General features: G+C 41.7%; 1 protein-coding gene across 1 annotated transcript in view; it reads left to right on the forward strand.

The window, feature by feature from the left end:
- Window positions 1-12294, forward strand: part of LOC122789262 (RING finger protein 122-like) — a 317323-nt gene that overhangs the window by 158070 nt on the left and 146959 nt on the right. The window contains exon 3 of the mRNA XM_044056559.1: window positions 1658-1700. Within this exon, the coding sequence (XP_043912494.1) occupies window positions 1658-1700 (43 nt within the window). The remainder of the gene's footprint in view (window positions 1-1657; window positions 1701-12294) is intronic.

Below are 12294 nucleotides of genomic sequence, written 5' to 3' on the forward strand. Positions count from 1 at the left end.
GCCATAATCTAAAAAATCAGATAAGCTACTTAGAGCCATATGTTCTGCTGTGACAGTACAAACAGCATTTTTTTCCATTTGTTACCCAACCAGTTGCTAATAGAAGACAGGATTATGTTGAACCTAGCCTTTTTGAACAACCTGTTAACAAATTAAAACTTACAAACCCATCAAAACAGATGCCATTATTAATTTCTTGAATATACCTTTTGCGCGCGCACACACAGCTATATATATATATATATATATATGCATACATCTATGTATATATCCATCCATCCTCAACCCCTTTTTCCCATATTGCATATGGGGTTGGGGTGTCATGTCAACAGTGACAATCATATCTACATATGTATTTATATATCCATCCATCCACCACAACTGCTTTTTCCCATTTTTGCACATGGGTCGGGCGGGGTGTCTCCTCAGCTATGTATATGACGGCAAATGATCTCAGCTTTGGAGTAGGGGGAAACATTTATGTTTAATGTTTTTCTACTACAAGTCACCCAAACTCATTGTCAGTATACAATAAATGCACAGCATTCTGGACAAACAAGGAAATGATGAACACAGTGATTCTCCAATCATTACAACAGGAACAATTCACTGGGACTCAACAAAAGGACAACTAATGGACTGTGTTTTCCATGCATGTTTATGCACACAAGGAAATGAAGAACAGCCAAGATCTCTGTGTAAAAACAGATGGAAGGTCACTGGACCTCATATCTGAGACAGGATGAGAAGTTCAGTCATATAGGATGTCCTTGCTGGAGAGATGGCGCTGCTTCAGTATGAGGTGGTTTGGGAATGTTTGCAGAATACCCTCTGGGAGTCTTCCTCTTCAGTTTCTGCTGGACACATTCCACTGATGTAGATCTAGATATCAATCCAAAACATGACAAGGGGAATACATTTCTTGGCTTGGCTATCAATTTCGGTAATCTTACTAGAAGACCTAGAATATGTAGCTGAGATATGGGATTTCTGGTTTGGACTTCCCCTGTATATTTACTGAATACAAACAGATGATTTGGAGGGAGGGAGGGACATATATCTCAGAGGCAACTGGATTTTTTCATACCAATTTTTTGAGTTTGTATGCATTATGAGTCATACCATGGTTCTGTGGTATACAGAGTATATGTATATGCATGCAAAAAGAAATTATGTTTTTCATGTGAGCTGGAAGGTTATTTACAAACTTTAGCATTCCTTATGAGAATAAACAAAGAAAGAAGACAACAAAAATAATCTGCAAGATATTAATGAGTGTAAGATACTGTATAATAACAATTATGGAGTGTTTTATAGTATGATGCGAAGCTAAGTGCTTTGATTTCTCCCAGAAATACTGTTATGATACAGTCACACAATACCACATAACCCTGTAACACTTCATCATTACTCTATGGTGTCTTATTTCAATAAAATATATTGCTTTTTCTGTGGTTTGTCTAGATATAGTAGCATGACACTGGAACATCACTGTGTCTGTGAATCACTACATTTACATAGCCATTATACAATTCCATTTTTATTCCAGCATCACTGCTCCTTAAAATATATTGTCTGATACCATATACTGTTGTAAAGAACAATAATGAATGCATTAAATAACTAAATGGTTACATTATACTTTCTTTCTTTCTAGGATGAGGCAGCAGGGCCAGCAAGACCAGTATGGGTACACTGAGGTACAGTAACCATATATTATGTTTCAAGGGGAAATATGCCTTCTTTTCCAGCAATAAAGTATGATTAGGGGCCCAACATCATAAAGATATTCCAAAATGTGTCGTATAAATACTACAGAGTGCATGAACTATATGGATTTTTACTAAAATCTTAAAATGTTGGAAGAAACAAAAGTTTATCTTGTAACAGCTGAGAGGTTAAAGCAATACAGCTTCATGGTTAAAATGATGGGACACTGAAGTTTTAGCCAATCCTGGATTTAAGTGTCATCAGTCCTTATTTTATACAATGCATGAACCTATGCAAGTCATTAAATTTCTTTGTGAATCAAGGTCCTGCCTATAAAAAGTCCAATACACAAAAGAAAAAGAACATGCTTTTAAGCAGGTAAAAGCACAGAATATACATTCAATATATGATGAAAGCCTGGCAGGTCATATCATAAACAGCATCACAAAAATATATTATATCCCTCTTCATTAAATATCAACAGAATAATTGAAACATATTCATCTTAAAACTGATATTTGGTATATAAGATGACATTGTCATATTTTCAAAGCAAACTGTATAAATCAGAAATAAAAGCAATAAATGTGGTATACAATTTAGCTATGTGATTTAAACAGAGTCATGTGATTCTACATAGATCTAAGTACTTCCAAGATGGTGTTCTGTCAGTTGTACTAGCGATGGTTGTAGCTATTTGCTTTTTACAGTAGTTCTGATTATTAATTGTGTGTTCATTACATGTAATTGTGACTTCAGAAGGTTTTGTCACCACATGAAGTGATAAAAATCATATACTTTAATCAAATACTAATTAAGTGCATGGAGCACTGTAGTTTTGATCCAAAAGTGGGAAAAAAAAGTCTTATAAAGCTCTTTCTGATGTTAGAAAGATGATTAACAAGCTTTTGTAGTGCATGGAGTGCATTGGACATGCTACAAACACAGGAAAAAGACAGGCTTGTTAAGCAACTTTCCAACATTTGAAAAATGTTTAACAAGCTTTTATTAAGCATCTCCTAGTGCTGTTAGGCTCTAAGTTCAAACAAGACCATAACAGTGGTCAGTGCCACACATTACAGAACAACAATGGAAGATAAGACAGCTTTAAAAGCTGTTAGAGATATCACTTTCAGGACTGTTAAATAAAATGTGTGGTAGTGAGAAGTTACCTAACAGCTTATTAAATCTGTTAATAACTCAGAGGTACACTTTTCTTCTGATGCTAGCTGTGTGTCAGTGTTAGGTGCTTTATATGCCCCTATACTTTTTTCTATAACTGGTAGTACATGAAGCAGATAAGACTTCATGCATTACAAAGTGTTATGATAGGGTCTCTCTGATACTAACTCTGATTATGTGTTTTCTACACAGATGTCAATGTTCACCTCTCAAGTAACATTTTGTTCTGCTCTCAAGGCAAACTTCTTGACTTCCATGACTCAGCACCTAATAAGTTGGCTATGACAGAAGATCTATTCATAACCTGTGTGTTAGTCTTGTGTTAATGTATGGTCTGTGTTACACTTGTAACTGCTGTTAAGCTCCAGTCTTGTATTAGGGTATGGTCTGTGTTACACCGTAACTGCTGTTAAGGCTCTGGTCTTGTGCTAGGATATGATCTGTGTTACACTGTAACTGCTGTCAAGCTCCAGTCTTGTGTATGGTCTGTGCTACACTTGGAAATGCTATCAAGCTCCAGTCTTGTGTTAGGGTATGGTCTGTGTTACACTTGTAACTGCTGTCAAGCTCCAGTCTTGTGTAAGGGTATGGTCTGTGTTACACGTGTAACTGCTGTTAAGCTCTGGTCTTGTGTTAGGGTATGGTCCATGTTACACTTGTAACTGCTGTTAAGCCCTGGTCTTGTGTTAGGGTATGGTCCGTGTTACACTTGTAACTGCTGTTAAGCCCTGGTCTTGTGTTAGGGTATGGTCCGTGTTACACTTGTAACTGCTGTCAAGCTCCAGTCTTGTGTAAGGGTATGGTCTGTGTTACACGTGTAACTGCTGTTAAGCTCTGGTCTTGTGTTAGGGTATGGTCTGTGTTACATGTGTAACTGCTGTTAAGCTCTGGTCTTGTGTTAGGGTATGGTCTGTGTTACATGTGTAACTGCTGTTAAGCTCTGGTCTTGTGTTAGGGTATGGTCTGTGTTACATGTGTAACTGCTGTTAAGCTCTGGTCTTGTGTAAGGGTATGGTCTGTGTTACACGTGTAACTGCTGTTAAGCTCTGGTCTTGTGTAAGGGTATGGTCTGTGTTACACGTGTAACTGCTGTTAAGCTCTGGTCTTGTGTTAGGGTATGGTCTGTGTTACACGTGTAACTGCTGCTAAGCTCTGGTCTTGTGTTAGGGTATGGTCTGTGTTACATGTGTAACTGCTGTTAAGATCTGGTCTTGTGTTAGGGTATGGTCTGTGTTACATGTGTAAAGTACAGTTTTGTACCTACCATAAAAGTAGATGTTCGAGGATCCACATTGCTGCAGTCCTAACTATTGGGTAGTCCGCTGTCCAGTCGGCCCGAATACCAAAGTATATGGCTGACGTCGGTCAGGGCGCATTAGACTGACGTCAGTACGTCAGGGTACTAATGCGCATGACCGACGTCATATCCTCAGTCTTTTCTTGCCCCAGATGTCAGAAGACCCTGAAAAGATAAGGCCAAAACCAAAACCTCCAAACATACCTGCACCAGAAATATGTACAATATATACAAAATTACCAGAACATAACCTCACCTACACAACCACCCCTAAACACAGAGGGGAAGGAGGGAGGGTAAATTGGACTGCAGCAATGTGGATCCTCGAACATCTACATTTATGGTAGGTACAAAACTGTACTATGTTCTTCATTCCACATTGCTGCAGTCCTAACTATTGGGTAGAATCCCAAAGCAGAGGAAAGGGAGGCTGGCAAATCATAAGGAAGCAGGAACTGACAACATGCCTTGCAAAATAGCTGTGGCAAAACCAGCCCTAGACTTAGAGTAGAGAGGAAGGTGATAATGCTTAGAGAACGTATGCACTGAACTCCAAGTAGCTGCCTCCAAAATATCCTTAGTTGCCACCCCCCTTAGAAATGCTGTTGAAGTGGCAGTAGCCCTAGTGGAATGAGGCCTAATCCCAGCTGGAATCTCCTTGCCATGATGGGAATAACAAAATGCAATGCAAAACCCAATCCACCTGGAAATAGTTTGTTTTGACACAGGCTTGCCCTGCGAACTCAAAGCAAAAGAAACAAACAACTGCTGAGACTGCCTAAAATCCTTAGTCCTGCTCAAATAATAACGCAATTGCCTGTGTACATCTAAAGTGTGCAAAATCTTTTCCCCTTTATTTTGGGGATCTGCATAAAAGTAGGCAAATGAATAGTTTGGTTTAAAGCCACACTAGAAACCACCTTAGGCATAAAGGAAGGATTAGTACGTAAAGATACCCTATCCTTATGAAAATCAAAAAGGCTCTACTGCCATAAGGGCCTGCAACTCAGAAACCCTTCTTGCAGAAGTAATGGCCAACAAAAAAGCAGTCTTCCATGACAAGTATTTCAATTCAGCAGTGGCCGCAGGCTCAAAAGGTTGTAGAGTAAGTTTCTCCAACACAAAATTGAGATCCCAAGCAGGAGTAGGAGCTCTACGTGGGGCTCTTATATTCTTTGCCCCTCTAAGAAATTGCTTGAACAAAGGATGTGAAAACAATGGTGGGTCACAATCATAGTGAGCTGAAATTGCTGCAGCATGAACCTTAATGGAAGAGAAAGACAAACCTTTGTCCAATAACTCAGTAAGATATTGAAGAGCCACACTCAAATTAGGCTCAGAAATCTCCAAATTGTTTGCTGCACTCCAAAATAAAAATCTCTTCCATTTTTCTGCGTACACTTTCCTTGTACTAGGCCTTCTGGCTTCCATAATCACATTTAAAACTTGTTGAGGAAGTTGAGACCTGCTGTCTTTCAAAACAGAATATGCCAGGCTGTTAGATGAAGAGAGTGAAGCTTGACCTTGAGCAGGTGACCGTCCCTCTGAGACAACAGGTGTGGAATCAAGGGTAAAGGCCATGGAGGCTTCCTTACCAGACTCCTCAGTAGTGGGTACCAGTGCTGCCGAGGCCAATCTGGAGCTATTAAAATCATCCTTGGCTTGTCTTGTCTGACCTTTAGAAGCACCTTTGGAAGAAGAGGCAGAGGTGGAAAAGCATACACATGAAGATTTTTCCAACTGAAAGAAAGAGCATCCACTTTCCAAGCTGTGTGATGATACCTCTTTGTGCAAAACTTTGGCAGCTGGTGGTTTAGTGGAGAAGCGAACAGATCTATGTCTGGAGTTCCCCATGACACTGTCAATTTTTGAAATACATGAAGATCCAGTTTCCACTCGTGGGGATCCATGATTTGCCTGCTTAACACATCTGCTAAGGAGTTCTGTGCTCCGGCAGAAACCTTGCCTGAAGAGTTAGTTGCAAGCTGAGCGCAGTCTCCCATAAAATCATTGCTTGCCTGCACAATGGGTAAGAATGTGTTCCCCTTGTTTGTTGATGTACCACATGACAGTTGTGTTGTCTGTTAGAATCAACACCTGTCCTGGAAGAAGTAACTCCTTGAAAGCCATTAATGCAAACTGGACTGCTAACATCTCCTTCATGTTGATATGTAGATGCTGTAGTCTGGCAGGCCACTTGTCTTCTATCCACTTTCCATTTAGATGAGCTCCCCAAGCAATGTCTGAGGCATCTGTCGTTAGAATCTGACTCGCCTCTGGCCGGGTCACAGAGAGTCCCTTGTTTAGGTGACATTCCTGAGCCCACCACAAAAATTCCTTTTGAATGCAAGGTATTATTTGAATGACAGTGTCCAAATCCTGGCAGTGCTGTGTCCATACATGTTTGAGATACCATTGCAGCTTCCTCATATGCAGTTTGGCATTGGGAAGCACCAGAATACAAGATGCCATGAACCCTAAGGCTTGAAGGACTGCCCTTGCAGTCAGCCCGGACTGAAGAGATAGTTGATGGAAGTAACTGGAAAGATTCTTTTGTTTGTCCGGGGTTAAAAAGGCCATCTGGGCTGCTGTATTCAGTCTCACACCCAGAAAGCACATGTCTTGAGAGGGTACTAGACTGGACTTTATTTCGTTCACAGAATACCCTAGGCATCTTAGCACTGCTATGACATATTCCAAATGCTGTAGAAGGTCTTCCTTTTCTTGAGCCAGAATCAGGCAGTCGTCCAAGTAAGGATAGATTTGAATTCCTTTTAGCCTGAAGTAAGCTATCACTGGAGCCAGAACCTTTGTGAATACTCTGGGCGCAGTAGATAAGCCAAAGGGCAATGCAGAGAACTGATAATGAGAATTTCCAGCTCGAAAATGCAGATATTTCCTGCAACTTAGTCTTATAGGCACATGAAGGTAAGCTTCCTTGAGATCTAAAGTTACCATCCAGTGATCTTTGCCCAACAGAGGTAAAAGCTGTTGTAACGTCAACATTTTGAACTTGGGAATGTCCAGATAAGTGTTGAGGATAGATAAATCCAAAATTGGTCTCCACGTGTTCCCTTTCTTGGTACTAGGAACAGGCGAGAATAAAATCCTAGGCCCCTGTCTGGCACAGGAACTGGCTGAATGGCCCCTATTTGGAGCAACAGAGAAATTTGCTTGTGAGCCTCTGTTCTTTGTAGAGGAGGAATGTCTGGCATGCCTTTGAAAGGAGGCAAGGTATGGAAATAAAACCTGTAACCGTGGTGAATGATATCCAGAACCCATCTGTCTTGGGTAATTAAATTCCAATTTTCTTTGAAAAGAGACAGCCTTCCTCCCAAAGGTGCTGCCAGGCGAGAATGTACTGGCAGCTGAAAAGGCAGGTCATTGGGTCTGCTTACGAAAGGACTGACCCCTGCCCTCACCAGAAGTCTGAGCAGGGGAACTCCCTGTCCTAGGCCTAAAAGAACCTTGAGCTCTGCCCCTACCACGTCTAGACCTACCCCTAGACTGGGAATCATAAGCAGGATAAGTCCAACCCTTAGTAGGCCAATTTCTACTAAACTTCGGAGGCTGCACCTGCAAAAAATCCTTAACAGTTTGCATAGACTTAGCCTTGTCCTCCATTTTCTTTAAAACTGCTTCCACAGGCGAACCAAACAACACATCAGACTGTAAAGGAGCATCCAAAATCCTTGTTTTAACATGCTCAGCTAAATTCTGATCTCTCAACCAGGCGTGCCTACGAAGAACAGAACCAGTGGCAGCCACCCTCGAGGAGGCCTGCACAGCATCAAAACCACACTGCAAGGAATGTTTACCCACCTGTTCAGACACATGAACTAAATCCTGCAACTCTTTACACTCAATACCTTCTGCCAGAGCATCCACCTTAGATTTCAATTGTGAAAGGAGATAATTCTGATATTTTAACATGTGAAACTGACAATTCAACGCCCTCATGGCTAAAGTGGAAGAAGTATACACTTTCTTTCCCCATCTATCCAAAGCCCTTGCCTCTTTATCAGGAGGAACAGGATTTTTAACAACAGAGGCCTTCACACCCTTAGGCCCCTGAGAGACAGTTTCCGGGTCTGCCCTAGGACTCTTAAACAGATACTTATGAGCTTCAGGCACCCTATAGTACCTATCCGGTTTAACTGGGGCAGGAGGCAAAGAATCAGGATTCAGGGAAGCCTCTGCAAAAACATCTTCCACCACATTCAGAACAGGAGGTATAGCTAAAGGCCTATGCTGGGGTAAAAACAAGAATTCCCTAAGCCTTTTCCTTGAATCAGAGAAATCTTGACCTTCCCATTCAAAATGCTCCCTCATGGAATGCAGAGTCTCTGAAAATGAAAAATCCTCAGGAGGAGAGGCTGAAGGAGTAGAATCATCCACATCAGAATCAGAATAAGGAGGATACTCCTGCAAGTCTTCAGCCGAAGACTCAGAAGCCTCCGAACATTGCTCAAAACTCTCAAACTCAGGTTCCATCCTAGGCCTCTTATCAGGAGGGGGCATAGAACCTCTAATCATAGTAATCAAATCCTCTGCCATTTTAAGCATATGTTTCTTAGGCAAAGACCCTGAAGCACTAGGAGCCCCCACTGAAGCTAAACTTGGCCTGCCTCTCAAGGAAGCCTTGGAAACAGAAGGGGAGGCTCTAACCACCTTAGGAAGAGAGGGAAGAACAGCCACCTGAGAAGCCCCCTCAGCCTGGCCTACTTCCTGAGAGGATACATCCTGTAACAGTAAAGTTTCTCCCTGAGACTCCAAAGAAACTCCTGGCCGAACCTCCGGCTCCACTGAGTTACTAAAGAACCGACGCCTGGGACTGTCGGTTCTTCCACTCTAGGCTTTGCTGCTTTGTCCTTGCGCTTCTTGGCGAAGCGGCCGGAGCATCCGACGGCATTTTATAATTACAACGCTTCCCAAAACTAACCTGGCACAGTCTAACCTTCTCTTAATAGTGCGTTTGTTAAATCTAGCACAAGAGCGGCATCCAACAACGTCGTGCTCAGGCCCTAAACAAGGTATACACAAAGTATGGTAATCCCTATGAGGTATCTGTTTCCCACAAGAAATACAGTTATTCACTTTTCTGACATCCGGTTAAATACTGAGGCAAGAAAAACAAAATATTCCCAACGGGTACTTAGCCAACTTTGATTCGGTCTGAAACTCTGACTTCAGAAACTTTCAGAACGCCAACCTGCACTCGCAAAATTGCTTCTGCATCGGACCATGCGGCAAAAAAGACTGAGGATATGACGTCGGTCATGCGCATTAGTACCCTGACGTACTGACGTCAGTCTAATGCGCCCTGACCGACGTCAGCCATATACTTTGGTATTCGGGCCGACTGGACAGCGGACTACCCAATAGTTAGGACTGCAGCAATGTGGAATGAAGAACATCTGCTGCTAAGCTCTGGTCTTGTGTTAGGGTATGGTCCGTGTTACACTTGTAACTGCTGTCAAGCTCCAGTCTTGTGTAAGGGTATGGTCTGTGTTACACGTGTAACTGCTGTCAAGCTCTGGTCTTGTGTTAGGGTATGGTCTGTGTTACATGTGTAACTGCTGTTAAGCTCTGGTCTTGTGTTAGGGTATGGTCCGTGTTACACTTGTAACCGCTGTTAAGCTCTGGTCTTGTGTTAGGGTATGGTCTGTGTTACATGTGTAACTGCTGTTAAGCTCTGGTCTTGTGTTAGGGTATGGTCTGTGTTACACGTGTAACTGCTGTTAAGCCCTGGTCTTGTGTTAGGGTATGGTCTATGTTACATGTGTAACTGCTGTTAAGCTCTGGTCTTGTGTTAGGGTATGGTCTGTGTTACATGTGTAACTGCTGTTAAGCTCTGGTCTTGTGTTAGGGTATGGTCTGTGTTACACGTGTAACTGCTGTTAAGCTCTGGTCTTGTGTTAGGGTATGGTCCGTGTTACACTTGTAACTGCTGTTAAGCTCTGGTCTTGTGTTAGGGTATGGTCTGTGTTATATAGTAACTGCTGTTAAGCTCTGGTCTTGTGTTAGGGTATGGTCTGTGTTACATGTGTAACTGCTGTTAAGCTCTGGTCTTGTGTTAGGGTATGGTCTGTGTTACACGTGTAACTGCTGTTAAGCCCTGGTCTTGTGTTAGGGTATGGTCTGTGTTACACGTGTAACTGCTGTTAAGCTCTGGTCTTGTGTTAGGGTATGGTCTGTGTTACATGTGTAACTGCTGTTAAGCTCTGGTCTTGTGTTAGGGTATGGTCTGTGTTACATGTGTAACTGCTGTTAAGCTCTGGTCTTGTGTTAGGGTATGGTCTGTGTTACACGTGTAACTGCTGTTAAGCCCTGGTCTTGTGTTAGGGTATGGTCTGTGTTACATGTGTAACTGCTGTTAAGCTCTGGTCTTGTGTTAGGGTATGGTCTGTGTTACATGTGTAACTGCTGTTAAGCTCTGGTCTTGTGTTAGGGTATGGTCTGTGTTACATGTGTAACTGCTGTTAAGCTCTGGTCTTGTGTTAGGGTATGGACAGCATCCAAAAGCAAAGGATTATGAAGTATTTTACACCTCTGAAGGCCATGAAACACTTAGCACTGTCACACAGACAGCAACAGAAGCTACAGGAACCACTAATTAATGAACATCTTTAAAAGCAATTCTACACTTTTATCTACTTTCTTTTATCATCTAGTTACTGTCTGTCTAACAGCAATAAGATTTTGAAGGTTTTCAAAGTTGTGAAATAATCCGCACTCCTACGTTTTCTACATAAATTGAAGCAGGTGGAGCTCCATGCACTACAAAGATGTAGGACCAGATTTCTGATCATAGCTACTTGTTATCTGTTCTCAACATGTGTCAACATTCACCACTCGAGCTTCACTGTTCTATACTCACTCAAGGTAGATTTTTTGACATCTATGTCTCAAACACATAACAAGCTGTTGATGACTGGAATCCTGATCATAACCTTCAAAGTAATAGAGTGCTCATATTACACCCCAAAAACAATCTTATTGGGAGGTAATAGCATATGAAGCTCCTTATGTAATAACCTTGTTATAGCAAGGTTCAGGCATATGAAATGCACAAAATCAATAAACTCAACAATCACTAATACATAATGTAACTGAGAAGTATCTGTGTAACACATCACACAGTCCCACAAACAGCAGCATCTGGAATGTTTTTATTAACATCTCAATAAGCACCTCAAACCTCTAAGGAAGGGGATACTTTAATTTCAAACCACATTAAAATAAGAGGATGAAAGGGGCCAGCCAGGTTAATACCACTGATGTAGGTACTGTAGAATGCTTAATGTGAAAGGCAATATGGCATGCACAGCAGAAACTTTTTCGTTTTGGTCTGCCATGTTATTGATTATTTTATTGCTTACAGCAGCAGATGTTGTCCCACTGTAGAAACTAATCAACTGGCAAGGACAGGCTGCAATTGTTTCTGCAAGCAATGCCTGCACAAAACTCTTCAAGCTAGAGAAGTCAAAATCATTTTATTGAACCAAATACTACTTCAGAATGAGAAGGGAAGAAGTCTGATGATCAGATTTAAGTGAAGTTTACATTTACAAATACAAACATGATGGCCAGAAACAGACCGGCAACAAAAGCTCTGTAGCGCAGGAGACTCTAGCTTAATTATTTACAGAAATGTAAACCTATTTCTGTTCAATAACAGAAGTCTAAACAAGAAACTCTCTGCAAGCTCTCATCACCCTGGAGAATGCAGATGTCTCTGTAATTACTGAGACATGGTTTAAAGCTGTGCAGAGCACCCTGGCAGTGCAGGGCTATAATGCCTTCCCACTGCACAGGAAGAACAAAAGGTGGAGATGTCTCAGTTTACATCAAAAACAAACACACGTCGAGGCCAGTCACATAGCACAACATGCTTGAGCTTCTCCATGTCCAGATTACAGTAGCCAAAGCCCCATACCTTATCCGTGGAAACTCTAGGCCCCACCCTATGACCCAGGAAATCTATAACACATACTTAAACATACTGGAGACACTCCCATTCAACCAAACACCATATTCATGGACAACTTCAACTACTCTGTTAAAAAGTGGGAATCATGCGCGCTTCCAAGCATGCAGGCACA

This window comes from Protopterus annectens, chromosome 14.part0 (genome assembly GCF_019279795.1).
Source record: "Protopterus annectens isolate FY-2018-M chromosome 14.part0, PAN1.0, whole genome shotgun sequence".
In the NCBI taxonomy this organism is placed as follows: Eukaryota; Metazoa; Chordata; order Ceratodontiformes; family Protopteridae; genus Protopterus; species Protopterus annectens.